Source organism: Chiloscyllium plagiosum, unplaced genomic scaffold (genome assembly GCF_037043375.1).
Source record: "Chiloscyllium plagiosum isolate Xiang-an unplaced genomic scaffold, Cpla_swu_hap1 HiC_scaffold_23, whole genome shotgun sequence".
Lineage (NCBI taxonomy): Eukaryota > Metazoa > Chordata > Chondrichthyes > Orectolobiformes > Hemiscylliidae > Chiloscyllium > Chiloscyllium plagiosum.
The window spans coordinates 16,358,586-16,383,938 of record NW_028270161.1 but is presented as its reverse complement, the minus strand read 5'-3'; the positions used below and the strand labels follow the sequence as shown (position 1 = coordinate 16,383,938).

The following is a 25,353-nucleotide window of genomic DNA, read 5'->3' as shown; positions in this document are numbered from 1 at the left end:
AATCTCTCCTGACTTCAATCCAGTCAGTATTGTTCTTTCCTTCCCGTGCTATTTCCTTCATCTCTGCATTTGTTTAAAATGTTTCATTTTTAGCTTTGAGTTTTGAAGAAAGGCCATGTCAATTTAAAACATTCACTCTTTCTCTCTCCAACACTGCTTTCCGCCCTCCAGCATCTTCTGTTTCGATTCAGATTTGCAGCAGTCACAGTATTCTGTCTTTGTTCCTTTTGTAAATTGATAAGGCTGTTGTGTGTTGTCTGCATTTCTTTTTTTTTCACATTTTCAGTTTGTAGTGTTTTTTTCCCCCCAACTGATAGTGGTTTTGTCAACACCAAAATAGTTACATGTTCTAAAAAAACATATGTAGTCTCCAAAACATTTTGTTATCAGTACTCAGAATTTGAAAATTAAATTTTGGTTTGATCAATCACATAGAAATGACAAAGCTAACATTCTGATTTTAAGCAAGCTTTCAGAAACTAGCAAAATTATTTTAAGTATCAACTGAATAATAACTACTGTTTCAGTCATCACCCAATGGCCTTTTGAAGTAATTTTTAAGCATAATTCCCTTGCTGCAGTAATCCCTAGAGCAATATACGATGATTATGATCCCTTGCCACTGAAACACCACTGCCAATGGCAAGATTCAAACAAGACAATTTTGTGAACCAATCCTGAAGAGTGAATATACTGCACGAAAGTAAACCTGTGCCTTCTCCAAACCAACGTTCTACTATTCATTTCAAAAGGAGAAAGTGAGGTCTGCAGATGCTGGAGATCAGAGCTGGAAATGTGTTGCTGGAAAAGCGCAGCAGGTCAGGCAGCATCCAGGGAACAGGAGAATCGACGTTTCGGGCATAAGCCCTTCTTCAGGACACATACTGCCCTCTTTGACTGTACTGTCAATGTATAAACATCTCATGAACTTCAATGGTTCAAGGATATTTAGGCGATGGTCAATAAATACTGGTCTCATTGATAATGTTCACATCCCAATAATGAATAAAAAGCATTCTCCACCTTGACAAAGCGAACTACAATGGCAAGATTTCAAAATAAATATTCCCAGAAATGAAATGAGATTCTATAAAATGAGCACCATAACAGCTAAACTGCTGGACTAGAACACTTTGAGTCATTTTTTAAGTTCTGATTGATGAGTAGAAGGTGAAACATGTACCAGTCAGAAAATTATTAGGTATTTCATGTTCATGAATTTTTGTCCCTGCATGGTTCTCTTCCCATTTGTTCCTTTAATGAGGAGTGTCAGTGACAGGTTTCTGTGTGTCTGTCACTGATGTTATTTCCAGCTTTGTCAATGGGGGAGAAGTTCCAAGCTATTGGTTAGCCTGACTTGGATTGCCATAGTCGAGTGTGGGGTGCTGGAAAAGCACAGCAGTTCAGGCAGCATCTGAGGAGGAGGAGGAGAATTGACGTTTCGGGCATAAGTCCTTCAACAGGATTGCCTTACACTAGTACATAAAAATAACATTAATTTTCAAAAGGTTACATAAAGGTAATTTTCACTGAAAAAAAAGTTTCTTGTTGTTTAAAATTGAAAGAGTATTACAAAAGTATATCATTTATCTTCTAAAATGTAACAATGGGGCCCTACGATTCTTACTTAAAGAGAGAGATTTTTGGCCTCTGCGGTCTCTTTTTGGCAAAGAATGCTGCAAAATCACTTCCTGAGCTGGCATAGCTGAGCTGTGATGAAGGTTCAGAGGCAGTTCGAGTATTCTTCACATCTAAGTACTCTGTCAACAGCATCTGAAATGGTAAAACATTAAAGTGAAAAACTACTAACTGGCACACGATGTTAACTTTCCAACATAATCTTTCTGCACCAAGTTATCACTTTTCAACTAACTAAATAGAAAAACAAATGAATTGCGGATGTAGTAAATAAGAAACAAAAACAGAATTTGCTGAAAAAGCTCAACAGGTCTGACAGCACTTGGACAGAAAACAGAGTTCATATTTCAGGTCGAGTGACCCTTCCTCAGAATCTTCCTGAGGAAGGGTCACTCATCCCGAAACATAAATTCTGATTTATCACCACAGATTAGGCCAGACCTGCTGAGCTTTTCCAGCAATTTCAGTTTTTACTTCTCCCTTGCTTTTTCTTTTTGAATGCCCCTGCACAAAATTAGCTTCCACCAAGAATAAAGATGAATCTCATACACAACAACATATACCCATTCTGTATCACTCAAGGGCAGGTATTTGGCATAACTGTCCAACGTTTCTCTCCCTCTTTTATCTCAATGATGCGTTAATACATAGTGGTGTCTTGATATCCAACACTGATCTGACTTGCCAGGCATACAGTGCTATGACAATGTGCACCTTACTATTCTCAGAGGTTTCACAGCAGATAAGGAATGAAGCAACAGAGAATGTGGAAGGCCTCACAAGAATGGCGGCAATTTTGTTGTACCGTACTGGAGTATCGTGCTGCAAATCAAGTCTGCTTTTCTTGGAGTTGTTACAAGTGTTCAAAATGTTAAAAAGACACTAAGATTGATGGAATAGCAAATAGTGAAGGGTACTGTCAGAGAATACAGCAGAATTTAGATAGACTGTAGAGTTGGGCAGAGAAATGGCAGATCGAGTTCAATCCCGACAAACATGAGGTGATGCATTTTGCAAGATGCAATTCCAGAGCGAACTATACAGTAAATGGAGAAGTCCTGGGAAAAATTGATCTGGGTGTTCAGGTCTATTGTTCCCTGAAGGTGGCAATACAGGTCAGTAGAGTGGCCAAGAAGGCATATGGCATGCTTTCCTTAATCGGACGGGGTATTGAGTACAAAAGTTGGCAGGTCATGTTATAATTGTACAAGACTTTGTTTCGGCCACATTTGGAATATTGCGCACAGTTCTGGTCACATTACCAAAAGGATGTGGGTGCACAGGAGGTTCACCAGGATACTGCCATGTATGGAATGTGCTAGCTATGAGGAGAGATTCTGTAGATTCATTGGAAGAAGGCAGTTGAGGGGGGGTGGGGGAGAGGGGAACCTGATTGAGGCCTACAAAATCATAAAAGGTGTAGATAGCAAGAAACTTTTCCCCAGAGTGGAGGTCTCAATTACTCGGGGTCACAAGTTCAAAGTGAGAGGGGACAAGTTTAGGGGAGATATACGTGCAAAATTCTTTCGGGAATTTTTTTCAAAAAGGGTGTTTTACAGATAGAGGGAGATGTAGGAAAACAGTTCTGTGGTCTCTGTTCACACAATTTGCTAAAGTGAATCTTGTGCTGATCAGAAAGCTGCTTCTTGATTTTCTTTCAGTTGGTGTGTTCACTGGTTGGCTGGATGTACAAGGCGACTGGCTCACACTTAGAAAGGGTTCTAGTTTATTAATTAAAAGTCACAGCTTACAACAACTGTTGCTGGAAAGAAAAACTAGTTGTCTTCAAGCTTAAAGTTGTTTTTACTGCAGAGAACAAAGAAGCTCCAAGGCCTACAAATATCTCAATGCTTCTTGCTATTTCATTCAGCTGACTGGGAACCAATCACATATTTGTTGACCCCTTTGGGAGTCAATAACTAGTCTACAGATCCATCAATTCCTTGAGCATTTGGACACAATTCTTGGCTCAAGTTCAGGTGCTAATTTAAACATTTTGACCAAGTGTAAACAGTATTTTGCATGACTGTCAGGTTAGCTATTTCTGAAAACTGAGGATCTGCAACTTTACAAAATAAAAATCGAAATAATTGTGGACATCAATCAGAAACAAATACAGAAATTGCTGGAAAAGCTCAGCAGATCTGGGAGCATCTGTGGACAGAAATCGGAGTTAACATTTCAGGTTGAGTGACCCTTCCTCAGAACTGATAGTAGCTAGAAAAATGCTAGTTTGTGTGCAGAAGTTAGGGGAGGGGTTGGTGTGACGGGGGAAATGAAGTAAACAATAGGTGGGGATAAAGCCCAAAGACAGAGGACAACAGTTGGGCAGACAAAGGAGGGGATTGTTAGGAGGGTGAGCAGTATTCATGGGAACTGTTCGTGGCTGACTATGTTTTCACAAGACTTGACGTGTGGGGGTTGGGAGAATGACTTGGGAAAACTCAAGCCGTAAAATTATTGAAGTCGATAGAGTCCAGAAAACTGTGGGGTTCCCCAAGTGGAAAATTAGTACTGCTCTTCCAGCTTGTGCTGAGTGTTGCTGGAGCACTGAGACAGAGATGTTTTCCAGGGAGCAAGGTGATGAGTTGAAGTGGCAGGTAATTGAAAGCTCAGGGTCCTTTTCACAGACAGAACGTAGGTGTTCTGTGAAGAGGTCACCCAGTCTGCGCTTTGTTTCCCCAATGTAAAGGAGACCACCTTGTCAGCAGCGAATGCATAGACTCGATTCCACAAATTGCAGGTAACGTGCTGCTTCACCTGGAAGTTGTGTTTGGGCCTTTGGATACTCAAGAGGGAGGAAGTAAACAGAACACATATTCCCCTCCTCTCCCTTGTCCATCTTTTGCAGGGACCATTCCCTCTGTAACACACTTCCTTCACTGTTTTAGTTTCAATAACTTTCGAACCATTTACACTGCCTGGAAGAAGCGGCCATCATCAATATCTTTAAGGCAAAAGTTACTATCTTTCTACACCCAGTCTGAATACTGATCAAATCCAAAGTAATCTGTACCATAGGATATAGATGTCGACTGCTGTGAGAGTTTATATTATGTGGCATATTAATTATCAATGCAACGCATGGTGTGATAGTTGTGTGTTATCAAATTGTAAATATTAACAAGATCCTTCAAGAGAATCAAATGTCTTTCAATACATTTGAACATGATTTTGACAATGCTTTAAAAGTATTAACAGAATAAGTTTGAAGTCAAGGACTTGGCCATTTCCTGTTCTCCTGTGATATATTTTACAACTAAGCCCTAATTATCATGTTAATAAATCAACTAGAATACAAATTTATTGTCATTAAGTATTATAAGCCCTTATGCCCATCAAATCCATGCCAGTCATCAAGCACCATCTATTCTAATCCCATTTCCCACCACTTTGTCTGTTATGGCATTTCAAGTGTCCATCAAAATGCTTCTTAAATATTATACTTGTGGCTGCCTCGACCATCTTTTCAGTCAATGAATTGCAGATACACACCACCCTCGGTGTGAAAAACTTTCTCCTTAAATCCCCTTTAAACCTCCGGCCCTTACTTTAAATCTTTACACCATGTTACAGATCTCTTCTAATAATGGGAAACGCTTATTCCTGTCGACCCAATCTATGCTCCACCTAATTTTATGGACCTCAATTAGAATCCCCCTCAGCTCTTGGGAAGACAACCTGAACCTATGCAGTTTCTCTTGATGGTTGAGGAACTTTAGCTTTTATTTATCTACTTATTCTGCTCCATTCTGAATATGATCATCACATGATGCGTCTTATGTTTATAATAATGATGGATTCTGCCATTCAGGAGGCATCTAGGTATGGTATGATTTGATTTGAGAGAAAAAAAACAGAAACAACCTATTTCTTCTGCATAGATGAAAAGGAATTCTTAATACCTTTGCCTGAAATGTTTCCCATTCCTCTGAATGCACAGACTCGTGCATTCCTGGCAACTGGCACCCAAACCGTCACCATAAATAGTTGAGCAAGATGAATCTTTGTAAGCTATTCTATCATGGAAGGAATCATAGATGAATGCAATGTTGACATTGCTCAATGGTAACATATACTCCTTAGAAAGAACCATTGATTTTGGCCAAACATCTGTCTGATGTGGGACACTGCCTCATTTGTCAATGGAAACCAACTAACATATATGTTGCATGGCCTTTAAAAGATCTTCCTCAGTTGCAGTAGTTCAGTGCAAAAATAAGATAATGCAATTACTCAGTAAAACTTGAAAGCATTAGTCCAATACCAAAGTTTCCAAAGTGACCACATTCTATTATCAATTTTTCATGTGTGTATTTTGGACAAGGCCCAAACTAAAACTGTAATCAGCTTCCATATTCTTTGAGTAATTGCTGTCCTCACCTTCACCTGTATATTAATTTGCAGTCAGAATACTTTAGAGGTAATGACCCCTTGCTAATACCTTGTCATACTTGTAACTCTACATTTAGTTAAACTGCAGTGAGGACTGACACAACCACTTATGCTTAATTGCTTTAACAGAAACAGTGAACTGTTGTGCAAGTAAGCAAATTTCCTTTGTTATTTAGCAGATCAAACCCCCTTATAATATATTGAAGGTAACATTAAAGGAAGGAAAAGTTAGGCTCCAGGCTAAGTGTAAGGTGCTGCATTCCAGATGCAATGTGATTGGTCAAACTACTTGATTTGAAGCAACTTACGCTTTAATTTTACACTACAGTTAAAACACAGATGAAATAAAAAGAAAAGAATTGGCTGAACTGTAACACTATCAAAACACTTAAAATAATATATATATATTAACCACAAACAATTTACTGTTTCAATATAGTAACATCCCATAAACACACCTTTGGCGAAGGCAAATTAAGAAAGATTGTCTTACATGCAATTCTAGCAGCAGGAAGAGAAGCCCAGCCTTTAGCTGGAACAGAGAGAGGACTAAGAGATTCCACATCCAGCTTCCAGAGCACAACAACTGCAGAAAGCTAGAACTAAAAATCTTGACTGTGTGGTAGCTTGATCCCACCCATCCAGCTGCTTCTGTTGTTCCAAATGAAACAAAACACCTAGGCCACACAAACTATTTACTTCATTGGCTCGGAGCAGACCGCTTAGGACCTCTGTCTCAACCTTTCTTCAATAAAGAAAGGACATAATACACCTCTCAAAATCCATAGTATTGTCACACCTTGTAAAAGCGTATTTGATTGTAAAGTATAGGCTTGGAATTTTCAGCTGTCAAACGGAACCCATCTTCTCAGTGGACAAAAATAAACCCAAGAGTCAAAACAAGGCATGAAACATTGAGCACCCTTATGCAGCTCCCTGGAGTCGCTCAACAAATATGGCCTGAGTACTTGCAATCACAAGACCTGCTTTGAAACAAACAAAGCATGGACATAAATTTAAATAGAAATATCAAATTAAAGCAAGGAATTTAATACAAAAACAAGATTTAAGGCATCCCAACATTCATTTGATTCAACAACAAAAAATGTTCTCAGTTCTTTTTGCTTTTTTGTTTTAAAAATCAAGCTAAAGTTTCTATAAAACTGCACAAGTAAATCTAACTGATTTCATTTCATTAACTACACTCCAAAATTCAAAAAAAGTCTAGACGTCATCATTAATTCTTTTAGCAATGCTGACTGTGCTAGAGTCTCATGCAGGTAGCAGAGTAATCTTCTCAATGATTTCATAAGGCTCTAGCCAAAAGTTTTTGTTTTCAGTGTCTCTTTTTGCAGTCAAGTTTCAAACAAGCTGCATTCAAAAGAAAATAATTTAGTAGGAATGTATTATTTGTCAGCCAAATTTCATGTGATATAAAACTGTTTACCCACAAGGTAAATTTCAAGGTGGGTGGAACAGGGCGACTTTGCTCTTCAAGGTGGGTGAGCACAGAGACATCTTTCATTGATGACAAAGCAATCATGTTTGCAATGCAGCATAATGAAGTAATATCCATGATTTAAAGGCAAGGAATGTGATCGTCGTAATGACTTTCAACCTGACACAATTTAACCCAAGATTCCCATGGGCTGCAGTAATCTTGTTCAACAACTCAAAGATGCAGACATCAGTGCTCAATTTCCTTTTCTCACAAAGCAATACTTTCATTCCATTAGAATGGGATCATAAGGACATAACTTAAGAACCAGGAGCATTAGGCAATTCAAACCCTCGAGCTTGCTCCGCTAATTGATATGATTGCGGCTGATCTCGTCTTGGCCTCAGCTCTACTTCCTGCATGCTCTCCACAACTCTCAACTCACTGCTAATTTAAAACACTGGGTCCATCGCCTTCTTAAATTGACTCCATGTCCCAGCTTCCACTGCACTCTGGGGTAGTGAATTCTACAGAATCATGACTCTTTGTGTAATGTCTTCTCATCTCTGTTATAAACCTGCCACCCTTTATCCGAAAACTATGACCTTATGTTCTTGATTGCCCTACATGAGCAAACATTCTTTCTCTGTCAGTTTTGTCATTTTCTTCAGCATCTTACATACGTCAATTAGATCTCCTCTCATTCTTCTAAACGTGAGAAAGTATAGGCCTAAACTGCTCACTCTCTCTTCATAAGACAAACCCTTCATCTCTGGAATCAACCTAGACAACCTCCTCTGAACTTCCTCCAATTTAACTACATTGCTCAAGTGAGGGGACCTAAACTGTGTGCAATACTCCAGGTGCAGTTTCACAAATGCCTTGGACAGTTGCAGCAACATTTGCCTACTTTTATACTCTATTTCTTTAGCAATACATATCAAAATGCCATTCACTTCCATATTACCTGCTGTACTTTCATACAAGTTTTCCAAGATTTACATATAAGGTTACAGAGATTCTGCTGGACTGCGCCACTCTGAAATTTCTCTCCATTTGCCTAACACATCGTCTTTTATTCCTCCAGCCAAAATGGATAACCTCACACCTATCTAAATTAAACTTCATCAGCCAAAATTTGGTCCACTCAGCAAAATTATCCAAATCGGTTTGTAAATTTCTTATTTTAGTATCGATTTTAGTATCCCACCTATCCTAGTATCATAATGCACAAAACAGCTAAACTTCCACTGGGTGATTTAGTTTTTAATTCAAACATGGCATGTGAGCACCATTGGAGAGGCGAGCATTTGTTGTTTAGAGAAGGTGACGTGAGCTGCCTTCTTGAACCACTGCAAACATGCTGTTTGTATGTATAATGCTCACAAGTGTTAATAGAAAAGGAGCTCCAGATTTTGATCCAACACAGAAGGAATGGCAAAATAGATTCGACTCAGGATGACAAATGGTTTGAAGGAAATTTGCAGGTAGTAGTGTTCCCATGTCTCTGCTGTTCTTACCCTTTTAAAGCTGCCATGCTCCAACATGTCAAATGGCTGATCAGTTATAGAAAGAGAGGGACTGGCATGGATTTAACCTGAAGGTCACCACGCTTCAGGGGAGGGGAGAGTTGAGAACGATGGTAACTTCAGCTGGTGTGGAAATTAACCATAATAGCATGCTGTTGGACAGAGTGGATGTTGAAGCTTTTACAGGTGGGATATCCTATCAAACTTTAATGCTGGTAACAGGACCAAAGTGATGATACATTAATTGGCTTAAAAGCACTGGGGGATATCTTACTTTTCTCAGAGGCCTCCCTCAAAATTGTACAAATTTAACAAACAAAGAAAGTCAAGAATATTTGGTAAATTTGCAAATTACCAATATACTGCCATGGAATGAAAAACCACTTTTATAATAACATTTAAAATTCATTATTTTCTCTGAGACCTCATATTAAGCACTTGAATATGCAAATTTTCAAGATGCTCACTTTCAAAATACAGATAGACACCAAACTTTGTGACTAACACATCTGAAACGACACATAATGGCATATAACGTGGATAATGTTTACTCGTCTACATGTGAGGAACGTGCACAATTAAAGCTTCAACTGACAAATTTCCAGGCAATTCCTTGCCCATCAAGATCTTGTTCTTAGCATTTTCTTGCAACTAATTGTTAATTTTCTGTTTCCTATTTATAAAGAAAGGATTGATTTTACAAGTTATCAGAGGGTGATAGAATAATATAGCATTTTCAAGCATTCTCTCTCGGCAAAACTGCACTGAGAACACACACATGGAACTGATGTCAATCATGGAAACCAGTCTTTCTTCCTGCTGCCAGAAGAAAGCAGACAACATAATCAAAGACTCCTCCCACCCCAGTTATACTCTCTTCCACATTTTTCCATCAGACGGAAGATACAAAACTTTGAAAACATGTACCAACAGATTTAAGAACAGCTTCTTCCCCCTGCTATCAGGAGTTATGAACAGACATCCTCTATATGATAGTTTGACTTTCTCTTTACTGCAGACAGAACATTATATTCTGCATTCTGTTCTATTATATGGATGTAAAATAAGATTTGTCTAGTTAGCATGCAATACACTACTTCTCACTGTATCTCAGTACATGTGACAATAATAAATCAAATCAAATGTCTTGCATTTCTCCCCCATTACCCAAATAAGACAACATTTCAGCTACAACTCACAATGACTTTCAGTAACTCCTTTTTAAATTTGATCATTTTTCACTGCTTCCTTGGTTAAAAACAATCGCTTCACCCAAACCCAATAGTATACAGTCCAAAAATAAAAGTTGTTTTGACAGTTGAGTCGCCCAATTTAAGACGATAAATATTAGTTGCTACCTTTTGTTAAAAGCTGAGGGTATGATGAAAACAGAAAACTTTTCAAAAGGAGCTTCATAAATCTTGGGATTGTCAAAATTTATGAGCATCACTGAAATCTTGATTGTTTCCTGTCTTCTCAAAATTATCAGGCTAAAGAAGAATGTTTAATACATTAATAGTGGTGCAAATTATACTCATTATCTAAACAACCTGATGTTTTTTAGATTAGATTAGATTACAGTGTGGAAACAGGCCCTTCGGCCCAACAAGTCCACACCGACCCGCCGAAGCGAAACCCACCCATACCCCTACATTTACCCCTTACCTAACACTACGGGCAATTTAGTTATGGGCATATCTGGGAAAAAAACACAGATTGAAGATTTGCATATTGACTGTTCGAAAAACCTGCTGTATACAGTGTTTTCAAGTACATATCTGACAGTGTTAAAGTTAAGATCAGAACCAGTTAAACAGATTGGATACCTCTTGCACTACGCCAAACAGAGATTTTTTGAGTATCAGAATATAATTTGCCTTCAATAGTCAATTATTCAAACTTCAAAGTGCTGAAGAGTGCTAGACTTTTGAAATTTGTATATTGTACTGCACGAAAATCCCTTTCACCTGACTCAAGATGATACAAATCCCACTGAACTACTTCAAATCAACAACATAAACTGGATCATGATTACCATTTTATTTTTGGAATCCTGCTGTGTGCTATTAGCAGTCGTATTCCCTGGATTTTCTTTATCAAAAGAATCAAACATGGCTTACATCAACTGCAGTTTACTAGGTTCTCAGATAGTTGAGAAGTACAATGCATGATTTTGCAGATTCGAGTATACTCAATGTTAGTGTATTCTCACACACACCTTGTCTTTACCACAAAGTGTTCCCACTGATGGGCGGCACGGTCACTCAGTGGTTAACGCTGCTGCCTCACAGTACCAGGGTCCCAGGTTCGATTCCAGCCTCGGGTGACTATCTGTGTGGTGTTTGCACACTCTCCCTATGTCTGCATGGGTTTCCTCCGGGTGCTCCAGTTTCCAAAGTCACAAAGATGTGCAGGTCAGGTGAATTGGCTATGCTAAATTGCCCATAGTGTTAGGTGCATCATTCAGAGGGAAATGGGTCTGGGTGGGTTACTCTTCGGAAGGTCGGTGTGGACTGGTTGGGCTGAAGGGCCTGTTTCCACACTGTAGAGAATCTAATCTAATCTAAAAAGGGGCACTTTCATGAAGAATCAATACACAATCTTGTCCATTTTTATCAGTCACAAGCCAGAATTGACTAAAGTCTGCAGGGATGTTTGACCTCTTCAGCAATGTTTTGAGGACATCTTCAAGTATTTACACTTTGCTCATTGGACTCTCCTGTCACAACAGAATTCCAAGCAAAGCAGGTGATTCAAGAGACTGCTATCAAGTATACAAATGATATGGCCTGCCTACAGCATTGGTTTGAGTCGATTAGTCAATGCTGACCAAAATTAGCTTGGGAAAGGACACTGACGTTTCTTGCCACCAAGTTCAGAGGATTTGAGAAGGTATTGCAGGTGGTATCTTGAGTGCTTTGAGGAGCTTGTGGTAGAAGTCCAAGTTTCTGAAGCACATTGGAGCATAGGAATGGTAATTACCCGGTAAACTGGAACTTGAGTCTTCAGTTTAAGATCCGGTTTCTCAAATATGATCTTCCTGCACCACAACTGTGAATACATTTTAAAAAAACACTTTCCACCACAAAGTACTTTAGGATGCCCAGTGATTATTGCATTATGTGAATGCAAATTCCTAATTCTTTCTTTCATTGCAATTAGAGTATAAAGACCATGACAAATGTACATACTGCACATAAATTAAATGCAATGCCAGCTTCAAACCAAAATCTAATGAGCCAGAAAGGAGTCAAGTATTAGCTGTTGCCTCTCAAAAAACAGAAAAAATAATTTTGGGGCAATTATCATGAACCGCTGATGCCAAAAACAAATCACTGACACTGTGCCCCTAACAAAAAAAAATTCCAAGGTTCTTTTCTAAGTGGAAAATTATTAAAAGGTATAAGAAATAAAATGAGAGCAAGAGAAAAACTGAAGTTAGTATTGAAAAGGGAGTTTCTGGAAGCTTTTTACAGCAAAAGTAGAAGCAATCTATGAAACTTGCCTTTGAAGCAATTATATGGAATGAGTAGAATGGAGAACACTGGCACAGCAATGTTTTTAATACAACATGTTTGAGCACAGCAAAAGGAACCGCAGATCACAGTTAATATTTAAAATATTAACAGTGAAGTGACAAAACAGGAAGTTTATTGTTGTTTCCTAAACATTAGAGTCATTCACAAGTTGAAACGGAGTTCACTTTCCTATCTACTGCAACAGTGCAATTCAAATGAGTGATAACTTTATCCAAGAATTGGGTCTGGGTACCAAGGGTCTGTTCGATCATGAACTTCAAGAATCTTGTCTTGATTCAATTTGTCAAGTGCTCACCAGGTTACTTGCTCAATAATTTCCTTTATTGTCTAAACAAAAATTTTGTTCCACTTATTTGTGATTAACAGTCATAAAATTAAATTGTTAGGTCTTGCGTCAACACAAGATTTGAATGGTTAAAATAATGACATTTTATTTAAAAAAACAATACACAGTCACTAACACCCGACACAACTAACTTTTTAAGGTCAAACTTGTCATAACTTCCAAAGTAAAGAAAAATGATGGCTTATTGATGAAACACCGAAAAGAGAAATAACAATGACATTTAGTGCACGGCAAACCAATTAAGGTGCGTGTTTATTGAGATTCTGCACAGTTCTTTCCAAGGATTAGAAAATTCCCTCAGGTCGCTACTAATTTAAAATAAATTTTTTTTGAATGTCAAATCCTAAAAGCAGAAAGCTATTATTTCATTTAAAAGTAACTTGCCACCACTATAGTCAATATCTAGCTTTGAGATCTATTTTTCATTATGGAGTCAAACAGTCATATGATCTTCCTGGAAACAAACCCTTCAGTCCAACCAGTCCACATCAACAACAATCCCAAATTAAACTAGTCCCACCTACTTGTGCTTGGGCCATATCTTTTTCGTATTCATGTATTTATCCAGGTATCTTTTAAACATTGTAACTGTACATGCATCCATCATTTTTTCTGGCAGTTCATCCCACACGAGCCACTGTGTAAAAAAGATTGCCCCTCATGTCCTTTTTGAATCTTTCTTTTCTCACTTTAAAAACATGCCGCTAGTTTTGAATTCCCCATCCAAGGGAAAAGACCCTTGTCATTCACCTTAAATATACCCCTCATGATTTTTATAAACCTCAATAAGGTCATCCCTCAATCTCCTATGCTCCAGAGGAAAGTTCTAGGCTTTCAAAGATTTTTTTAATATCTCAAACCTTCCATCACCAGCTACACCCTGGTAAATCTTTTCTGAACCCTCTCCAGTTTAGCAATATCCTTCCTATAACAGGGTAACCTGTTAGAATGGATGTATAAGGTACAAAACAAGCTATCAAAAAAGCTTCACAAAATCACTGGTTCAGCTTAAACTCGAAAACTGTGCCCACTTCTGTGCATCACATTTTAGACAGCATGTGAAGGATTTGGAGAGGGTGCAGTAACAATCTTTCTGTTAGTGGGACAGTTTGACGAAGCTTTGGATATGTCCAACTACAACTTATCCATGACTGTAAACTTAGTGTGAGTTTGCACATGGACTTGAGATGTTCATGGTTTCTCTTTCCACCAAGTCGTACAGACCGATATAGATTTCTCAGCATTTTCCATTGTTGATTTGTCCATCCAGCAGAAGCATGGAAGTACTGTTCCCTACAAGAACCCTCCAAATAAGATACAATCCAGACTTAGCACTATATCGCCATTCATTCATTGTCATTGAGTCAAAATCCTGGAACCCTCTACCAATCTGCACACAGGATATACCTACACATAGCTTAATACTACTTGTTCAATAGCAATAAAATGTTAATCCTTACCATTGACATGCACATACTAAGAACCAATCTTTAAATATTTTGTTTTTTCCCTATACTACTGCAAGAAGAGTTCTTGCTATTATATTCCAACTTACTCTTGATAAACGACTATTTAACATTTGTTTCCCTAATTGCTTGCTGTACCTGCAGAACAATTTCTTTGATGCATTTACCAGGACACCCTAATCCCCTCAATATAAATATAATAGTTTCCCATTCTTTACTTTTTCACATTCAACATGATCTGCCATGCTTTTGCCATTTCAGCATCCTAAAGCCTATGCCAAGTCTTGTATTGCCTAGGAACTTCATAAGTTAACTCGATTATTTATAAAATTGAATACACCCAAAAGCTGACCCTTGGGGAGCACAACTGCAAAACAGTTCCTCGCCTGAGAATGCCTGCCCTCCACTACTAGCCTTCACATTGTGACAGTCAATTTCAAGTTCAAATCAAGACTTGCATTTAATTCCACAGGATTTCATTTTCTAATGAAGTTTCTTGTGTGCACAGTCTACATGTGCAATGTTAAATGTGATACCTTAATTAACCTCTTTGTTACTTCATTAGAAAATGCTTCCCAATGTGGCAGACACGATCTGACTTGTTTAAACCCACACATCTCTTTTATTGGTTAAGCCAAATGAAGCCTTAGATTTTCCTCGGGAACAGCTTCCAATAACTTGCCCATCACTGATAATAGGCTAAAGACTGCCGGACTATGTTAGTTTGATAGTACATCTCTTCAGTAATTGCTGTAATATCGTCAGAGCTCATAGCCTTTGCAGCATGCAGATGAGTTCAGCAATTTCTTGATACGATGAGTGGCAAATGGAATTTGATTGAGATAAATCAAAGGTGTCACATTTTGGTAAGGAAAACCAAGGCAGGATGTATACAGTTCACGGTAGGGTCCCAGGGAGTGTTGCCAAACAAAGAGACTGAGGGGTGCAGGTTTATTATTCCTTGAAAGTCGAATATGGAGTCAAAGGTAGACAGGGTGAAGAAGGCACATGGCACACTTGCCTTCACTGATCAGTGTACTGAGTGCAGGAGTTGGCACATCATGTTGCGACTGCACAGGACACTGATGAGGCCATTTCTAGAATGCTGCCTTCAATTCTGGTCTCCCTGCTACAGCAAAGTCGTTGTTAAATTTAGAAGGATTCAGTAAAGATTTACAAGAACCTTGCTGGAATTAGAGAGTTTGAGCTGTAGGAAGAGGCGGAATACTCTGAAGCTTTTTTCTCCCTGGGGTATTGGAGACTGGTTTATAAAACAATAGGAGGCATAGATAGGGTAAATAGCCATGGTATTTTTTGCTCCGCCATGATTAATAATGGGACCATTTATGAAGCCTGCACCTTCTGTTAGCGTTTAATTGCCCATTATCACTCATGACTGAAGGTGTCAGGACTGCCCAAATTAGATCTGATCTTTTCGTTGCAGTATTTCTTAGTCCAGTCTTTTGCATGTCGCTTCTGTGTTATTGCGTCACTAAGCTGACACATTATTTTTAGGTATGCCTGATGCTGCTCAGGACATGTTCTCCTGCATCCTTCATTGAACCAGGGTTTTCTCCTGGCTTGATGATAATGGTAGACTGGAGAATTTGCTAAGGCATGAAGTTGCAAATAATGATCAAATGCAATTGTGCCTCACTGATGCTCGGTCTTAAGTTGCTTGATCTGTTCCACGTCTACCTCACTGAGCAGACCGGTAGTGCCACAAAACAATATGGATGGTGTCTTCACTGTGTAGACAGGGCTTCATCTCTGCAATGACCATGCAGAGGGTACTCCGATTAATAGTATTGTGAACAGATGCATCAGCAATTCCAGGATGAATGCTTTAGAATGCACTGAAATTAAGAAGTTGAAGGGTAACTTGATCAATGCTTTCAAAAGTATTAGTGGGGGCAGAAATGAGGCAATCTGAAGAGTCTTAGACTTTGGACAAATTTTATAGAAATTAACTTGAGGAACTTTTACACAGAGAGGGAGATGAGTATATGGCATGAGATTCCACAGAAAGTGTTGGAGGCTGGTACAATTACAACATTTAAAAGGCAAGTGGATGGATATATCAACAGGAAGGGTTTAGAGGGATATGGGCCAAATGCTAGCAAACGAGACTCGAGTGATTTAGGATATCTGGTTGACCTGGTTGAGTTAGTCTGTTTCTGTGTTGTATATCTCTATGACAGTATTTGGCTCTAACGTTTAATCAATGTTACAGAAATTTACATCTCCGCATGTCTTGTTATTATCCACCGATGAATTTCGTCAACAAAATTTGCTTCAGGTCTGCTTGATCTTAAATCTTCAGGCCAAGAAAGGATTTTTGTTTCCTGCAAGTCACACTTCGATACAAGCAAGTTGCCGAAAAGAGGCTCAAAGACGACAGATGCTATATTAAATGAAATACTAACATGATCCTACATTTAAAAATTTTAAACTATCAGCAGCTGTATTGCTTGGGTGGTGGATCGAGAGCAATTTAGTGTTGCCACTCACTCAGGCATTTTGTTTTATTAACAAAATAGGAGGTTGAGATTATGCTGTTTAAGCAGAAACCAATTTATAAATTTTATTTTCATGGTTGGTTCATTGGAAGCCAGTTTACTGTGCCTCCAACATTAACTCCACAGAGAAAAGTGCACTGAGTAATATTGTCAGCTGTAAACTTCCACTGACATTGCTATTCCAGAGTTGAAGACTTCTATTTGATAAATCCATCAGTTATAAGGCATTTGCGAAATTCTCTATGTGATTTCACAGGCAGAATTTACAGAGCAATCAACTAATCCAATTTATTCAGCTCTATTTTTCTCCAAATCTAAATCAAATATCTTAGATGACTTATGTTCATACCTTGTTTATTAATGTTAGCAAAAGATGGATATAACATTTGATATTTTTAGTAATACATTCTTCAAAATAAATATCTGAAGAATCCCCAGACAATATCACACAGCAAGTTCAATGAGATGGGCAATTAGCAATTGGCAATAAGCAAATAATCATCCCAAACTCCCAAATGATAAAAGGAACCTTCCCAAGAACTTGCAGTACGCTGCACTCTTTAGAAAAAACTTGATTAACAGCAGCAAAGTTTCATCCAGCCCTACCAAAATTAATTAATGGCACTGAATGGTCCAAACTGACTAGCACTGGAGAGTATAACAAGGTATGGAAAAGCAAGTCACAGACAGATAAAATCACAACATGTTATCCACATACAGAATGAAAGAAAATACAACGAAAATCATCAATGCAAACCAATTCTCAAAACAGGATTTTAAAGTACACCTTGGTAAAGGACCTTATATGATGAAACAGCAGATTTTTCACTGAGTCATTACTTGTACATTTAAATACCAGCTGTGACCATTGCACAGATACTGACTCAATTCTTATACTACCTTAAACAGATTAAAAAATAATAATGCATGCTATCACAGAACACTACTGAGAGACTGTCAATTTGTCTCACAGTTGCCTGGTGCTAATCAACAGATTGATACAAATATGGCTGATCAGAATAATCAGAACTTGCCAAGATCCTTTGAAAACTTTCCTGACCATAAAGTGTCAATTTTAAAAAAAATACAGAAAGTTCTCAGTTTGTCAAGATATCCTAAGTGCAAAAAAATGTCAACTTGCAATTGAAAAAAGATAAAATCAAGGAAGCATTGGGCTGAGAACTGGCAGATGGAGTTTAATTCAGATAAATGCAAGGTGCTGCATTTTGGGAAAGCAAATCTTAGCAGGACTTATACACTTAATGATAAGGTCCTAGGGAGTGTTGCTGAACAAAGAGACCTTGGAGTGCAGGTTCATAGTTCCTTGAAAGTGGAGTCACAGGTAGATAGGATAGTGAAGGCGGCATTTGGTATGCTTTCCTTTATTAGTCAGAGTATTGAATGCAGGAGTTGGGAGGTCATGTTGCGTCTGTACAGGACATTGGTTAGGCCACTGTTGGAATACTGCGTGCAATTCTGGTCTCCTTCCTATCGGAAAGATGTTGTGAAACTTGAAAAGGTTCAGAGAAGATTTACAAGGATGTTGCCAGGTTTGGAGGATCTGAACTACAGGGAGAGGCTGAACAGGCTGGGGCTGTTTTCCCTGAAGCATCAGAGGCTGAGGGGTGACCTTATAGAGGTTTACAAAATTATGAGGGGCATGGATAGGATAAATAGACAAAGTCTTTTCGCTGGGGTGGGGGAGTCCAGAACTAGAGGGCATAGGTTTAGGGTGAGAGGGGAAAGATATAAAAAAAGAGAACTAAGAGGAAACTTTTTCACGCAGAGGGTGGTACGTGTATGGAATGAGCTGCCAGAGGATGTGGTGGTGGCTGGTACAATTGCAATATTTAAGAGGCATTTAGATGGGTATATAGATAGGAAGGGTTTGGAGGGATATGCTGAAAACGTGTTGTTGGAAAAGCGCAGCAGGTCAGACAGCATCCAAGGAGCAGGAGAATCGACGTTTTGGGCATGAGCCCTTCTTCAGGAATGAGGAAAGTGTGCCAAGCAGGCTAAGATAAAAGGTAGGGAGGAGGGACTTGGGGGAGGGGCGTTGGAAATGCGATAGGTGGAAGGAGGTTAAGGTGAGGGTGATAAGGTGAGGGTGATAAGGTGAGGGTGATAAGGCTGAAGGTGATAAGGCTGAAGGTGATAAGGCTGAAGGTGATAAGGCTGAAGGTGATAAGGCTGAAGGTGATAAGGCTGAAGGTGATAAGGCTGGAGTGGGGGTGTGGGTGGAGAGGTCAGGAAGAAGATTGCAGGTTAGGAAGGTGGTGCTGAGTTTGAGGGTTGGGACTGAGACAAGGTGGGGGGAGGGGAAATGAGGAAACTGGAGAAATCTGAGTTCATCCCTTGTGGTTGGAGGGTTCCTAGGCGGAAGATGAGGCACTCTTCCTCCGTCGTGTTGCTATGGTCTGGCGATGGAGGAGTCCAAGGACCTGCATGTCCTCGATGGAGTGGGAGGGGGAGTTGAAGTGTTGAGCCATGGGGCGGTTGGGTTGGTTGGTGCGGGTGCCCCAGAGGTGTTCTCTGAAACGTTCCGCAAGTAGGCGGCCTGTCTCCCCAATATAGAGGAGGCCACATCGGGTGCAGCGGATGCAGTAAATGATGTGTGTGGAGGTGCAGATGAATTTGTGGCGGATATGGAAGGATCCCTTGGGGCCTTGGAGGAAAATAAGGGGGGAGGTGTGGGCACAAGTTTTGCATTTCTTGCGGTTGCAGGGGAAGGTGCCGGGAGTGGAGGTTGGGTTGGTGGGGGGTGTGGACCTGACGAGGGAGTGGTCTTTTCGGAATGCTGATAGGGGAGGGGAGGGAAATATATCCCTGGTGGTGGGGTCCGTTTGGAGGTGGCGGAAATGACGACAGATGATACGATGTATATGGAGGTTGGCGGGGTGGTAGGTGAGGACCAATGGGGTTCAATCCTGGTGGCGATTGGAGGGGCGGGGCTCAAGGGCGGAGGAGCGGGAAGTGGAGGAGATGCGGTGGAGAGCATCGTCGACCACGTCTGGGAGGAAATTGCGGTCTTTGAAGAAGGAGGCCAACTAGGTTGTTTGGTATTGGAACTGGTCCTCTTGGGAGCAGATGCAGTGGAGACGAAGGAACTGGGAATATGGGATGGCGTTTTTACTGGGGGCAGGGTGGGAGGAGGTGTAGTCTAGGTAGCTGCTGGGAGTCGGTCAGTTTATATTAAATGTCCGTGTTGATTCGGTCGCCCAAGATAGAAATGGAGAAATGGACAGGGGAGGGAGGAGTCTGAGACGGTGCTGGTAAATTTGAGGTTGGGGTGGAAGGTGTGAGTAAAGTGGATGAACTGTTCAACCTCCTCGTGGGAGCACGAGGCAGCACCGATACAGTCATCGATGTAGCGGAGGAAAAGGTGGAGGGTAGTGCCATTGTAGCTGCGGAAGATGGACTGTTCCACATATCCTACGAAGAGGCAGGCATAGCTGGGGCCCATGGCTACTCCTTTGGTTTGGAGGAAGTGGGAGGATTGGAAAGAGAAGTTGTTCAGAGTGAGGACCAGTTCAGTCAGTCGAAGGAGGGGGTCAGTGGAAGGGTACTGGTTGGTACGGCAGGAAAGGAAGAAGCGGAGGGCTTTGAGTCCTTCGTGATGGGGGATGGAGGTGTATAGGGACTGGATGTCCATGGTGAAGATAAGGCGTTGGGCACCGGGGAAGCAAAAACCAATGGAGGAGGTCGAAGGCGTGGGTCGTGTCCCGAACGTAGGTGGGGAGTTCTTGGACTAAGGGGGACAGGACCGTGTCGAGGTATGCAGAGAGGAGTTCAGTGGGGCAGGAGCAGGCTGAGACAATGGGTCGGTCGGGGCAGTCAGGTTTGAGGATTTTGGGCAGGAAGGAGAAACGGGCGGTGCAGGGTTGTGGGACTACAGGTTGGAGGCGGTGGATGGGAGATCCCCTGAGGAGATGAGGTTATGGATGGTCTGGGAGTGGGAGGTGGGATCATGGTCAAGGGGGCAGTAGGAGGAGGTGTCCGTGAGCTGGCGTTTAGCCTCAGCGGTGTAAAGATCGGTGCGCCAAACTACTACCACGCCTCCCTTGTCTGCCAGTTTGATAGTGAGGTTGGGGTTGGAACAGGGGAGTGGAGGGCTGCTCGTTCCGAGGTTGAGAGGTTGGAGTGGGTGAGAAGGGTGGAGAGGTTTGGAGGGATATGGGCCTGGTGCTGGCAGGTGGGACTAGATTGGGTTGTGATATCTGGTTGGCATGGACGGGTTGGACCGAAGGGTCTGTTTCCATGCTGTACATCTCTATGACTCTATGATTCTATGTTGGCAATGGGGTAAACAACTACTTTGGCAAGGTTCATTTCCTTGCTTTCATATGTATTCTTCAGCTTCCTCAATGGTCTTTTCCTTTGTCCATCTTAAACTGAACTTGCAAATCTATTCCTTAGATGCCATTCAACACCCTGATCTCAAGATTACTCATTCCTAATGAAGTGTGAAGCGGTTAGCTGAAGTTAAACGCAGATTCATGTGTTACAAAGGCATCCTGTGATTGGTTTGTACTGTAATTAGCATATTTTTTGAACCACAGAAAGTTTAACACAAAAGGAATACAGTTGGCCCAATATAAATGTGATGGGTCTCAGGTAAAAACAATTAGAAAAAAGCATCTGTCTCCATATATTGCATTATATGATCTTGGAGCGCTCCAAATGGTTTTCTAATGCATGAGATACTCTTGAAATGTAGTTGATTTTAAGGTCAGAAACACAGCAAGCTCTTATCAACGGCAGTGAAATAACTGACGAGATGACTTGCTTTAGGTTGTTAGTTCTGAAGAAATCACACCAGACAAGAACTGTTTCTCTCTCCACAGATACTGCCAGACAAGCTGAGTTTCTCCAGCATTCTCTATGTTTGTTTCAGATTTCCACCATCTGCAATATTTAGCATTTACTTGGCCTAGATGCTGGTTGAGAGATGTCTGTTGGACATGATATCAGAATTCTTTGCACCACTTTGAACAGTCTTGGGATATTTTGTACCTATCAGCGAACTCAAGTTGTGTGTCAGACAGGCCAGGCAAGGGTGGCAGATTTCTCTCCTTCAGCAGATGAAGCACTTGTATTTTGTATTGATTTAGAAATTACTAGACCTACTGATACCAGTTTCATAACTTCATATGTTGGGATTTGAAATCAGATGTATTTCACTGCTCATCCTGCATTAACATCTCTAAAACTACAGTTGTGTTCAGCAATCACTCACTTCCAATGAGTTACATCCTCCCTTTCTCCAAATACATCAACAGCTTTCCATTTAGTTCACACTTGCATTCGTTTTCCATCCAACATGCAATGCTTAACTTTTCTATTCTTTGCCAACCTGACTACGTCCACCTGCAATATACGATGCAATTCCGCCACCAGTGGAACAACTGCAAGGCGATTGCTACACACAGACTCTCTCCTTTCCTTGGGTCTCTGTACAAACACAGCAACAATAGACCTGGAAGCTAGCAGAATGACATGGGGTAGCTACCGACAATAAACTTATTTATAATAAGCTGCTAATACAGAACTGCAATACTGGAACTCTCTCTACAATGGCACTGTGGGTTTACCAAAACCAAATGGACCGCAATGGTTCAAAAAGGCAGCTCACCAATACCTTCCCAGGGTATCTAGTAATGGAAAATACATGTTGGCACAGCCAGCAATGCTCATATCCCAGGAAAGCATAAAAACCCTTCGTATTAATTTCTGGGCTACAAAAATAAGGCAGACTGCCTGTTAAGCAGACAATGTTTTTCCAAATCTTCAGCTCTCCTTTCTCCAAAGGTGTTAAATAGCTCAATGGCCCCTGTTCACAGGGTCTACTGAAATGGTCCTTTTGGTTTGTTGGGATGGGATACCCATTGATTGTTCTACTCCAGGCATTTTCCCTTTGTTACAGGAGGCATAATTACCTTTTCTGGACTGCACCCAATGCAATCAACTCTTTTCTTAAATAGTGTGCCAAAACTGTACACAGCACTCAAAATGTGGTCTCACCACTGCCATATAGAACTGTGGCAAAACTTTCTTAGCTTACAGTGAATAAAACCAGGAGTTGCATAAATAGGGTAAAGAGGCTAAGCATTTTTCCTGGGGTGGAGGGAATCCAAAACTAGAGGGCATAAGTTTAAGGTGAAAGGGGAAAATTTAAAAAGGGACCTAAGGGACAACTTTTTGTGTAGAGGGTGGTGCATGTATGGAATGAGCTGCCAGAGGTGGTGGTGGAGGCTGGTACAATTATAATATTTAAAAGGCATCTGGATGTCTTTTGAATATGAATAGAAAGGGTTTAGAGGGATATCAGCCAAATGGAACAAGATTAATCTCGGATATATGATTGGCATGGACTAGCTGGCCCACTGGGTCAGATGTCATGCTGTATATCTCTATGATTCTGAATTGCAATTGCAAATATAAACAGCATTCAATTACCTTCTAATCACCTGCTTTACCTGGAGAAAACTTTAGTGGTTCCTTTCTCACGACTTGTGGATTCCTCTGCATTACTGTTTTCAGCATTCTCTGTCTATTTAACTAATGCATTACTCTTCCATTCTTTCCATTGTTGGAAATGCACATTTATATATGTGGACTATATGAAAAACTGGGAGATATGGAATTGTTTGGACACTTTCTGAATAAAAATAGCTTTTAACCATTTGGTTTCTTTAGAAATGAAGTCAACAGTTTAATGAAAACTGGTTTATCTGCTGTTAGGACTGCCCATGACTGGGCAGCATAAAATGACCAATAGCTGCCCATGACTAATGCAGCAGAATATGGCTGACAGTAGTTAAGCAAATATTTTCCCAGGTTCTCTTAATATAGTCTTCCCAAGTAGAACAATAGGAGCACTGTAGATTCAAGGTTGATGGGCGGCTGGAGTTCCTTTAGCATAAGACATAGATAAGAATATTTCACATCAATGAATTGTTTCTCTGGAATTATTTAATGAATCTGTTACAACACTAATAGCAGGTTTTAGTTCAGATTCTTCAGATAATCATACATGTAGATTCTGAAGTAATCTGATCCATCGGTATACAACAAAAAGTACTAGAAAAAAAGATACAGTTTCAGTCAGTAATAGCAACCCCCACCCACCCCCCCAATATCATTACAGGGAAAAATGAATCATAGTTACAGAAATTATAAAGGAATGTGAATTGAATGAACACATCAAGACACAAGTTGTTAGCTAAAGATTTCTAACATTAGTTGTAACTACACAATTTTGTTGGAACTGATCAAAAACGAATATTCTTTTGTATTTCCTATAATAAGGAATTTAAAAGCTCCTGAAGTGTTAACATGATGGAGCTGGCAAGTGTTACTTAAATACAGCATTCATTGTGAAAAGAGAGTGTGGGAAACATCACAAAGGACCGGGGTGGACCACAGGACTGTCCACCTCTTTGTCCTTCAATGATATGATTAGCTTACTTGAGAATACATTGAAATTACTGAAGCAAGTTTGAAATGTATAGGGTGCTGTACCATAGAACCAGTCACAAAAGGTTAACTTGGTGCCACTGATCAATAGTAAATTGAGGGGGGGGGGTAAACATGTGTAGTCTAAGTTTAAACTGTATAAGTTAAGACATTCTGAAGCTTTTTGTGTGCCTCATTGTTCTGAGAAATAAAGCTATACTGAAAAATAAAACTGCAATAAAGACTAGCTGACACGATCTGTGACTTGAACTCTCACTAGAAATAAGATCTAACATCAGCTGGTTACAGAAATTCAAATAACTGGCTAAACGTTGAGCAAAGCTTTTAGGATTGTCGAGGCAGAGTCAGAGTCAGAGGTGGTAAGAGTTGGAGGTTTATGGCCCTTTCATACTGGAAAATCTCATCAGTTTCTGGATGTCAGCAAATCAATTTCAGTCACAAAAAACCCAGAGGACCATGAAAAGCCATCAAATTCTCGATGTGATTTTCAGGCTATTGTTAAACGTGACTCGGTGGGGTGGGGGGGGGGGGGGGGGGTAAGAGAGAAGACAGGAGGCTTACCATAAACATTACAACCACTTCTTTGTTCTCCATCATCAGTTCCTCTAAAGATTCACTGGTAATTATTTTCCTGTTTAAATAAGAGTCGAAATTCGATTTGTACAGTCTTTCCTACGATCTGATACCAACCATTTACTTCTGCTTTGAGAAGAGTGCATCATCCATGGCTAAAAACACTTCATCTTTCTTTCTTATTTGAATAAGTCTTTGCTGTAAGCCTTTAAATATTTCTTTAAAAGCAGACCACTGCATCACTATGCCGTACTTAATTTCCAAGGTCACTTCAGCTAGGTTTGTCTTCATATCATTATAATTACTATTATTTAAGTTTAGAATAGATTTCTTAGACCCACATTTCTCCCGTTCAAACTGAATATAAAACTTTATCATTGCATGTCAGAGATGTCATGGGAACAAAAGGCAAAAGAAGTGGCCATGGTAGTAAT

The 25,353-nt window shown here is 40.1% G+C and overlaps 1 protein-coding gene across 1 annotated transcript in view; it reads right to left on the bottom strand.

Moving 5' to 3' along the window:
• Nucleotides 1-25,353, bottom strand: part of exoc4 (exocyst complex component 4) — a 604,047-nt gene that overhangs the window by 476,747 nt on the left and 101,947 nt on the right. Inside the window, exon 7 of the mRNA XM_043714034.2 lies at nucleotides 1,628-1,773. Within this exon, the coding sequence (XP_043569969.2) occupies nucleotides 1,628-1,773 (146 nt within the window). The remainder of the gene's footprint in view (nucleotides 1-1,627; nucleotides 1,774-25,353) is intronic.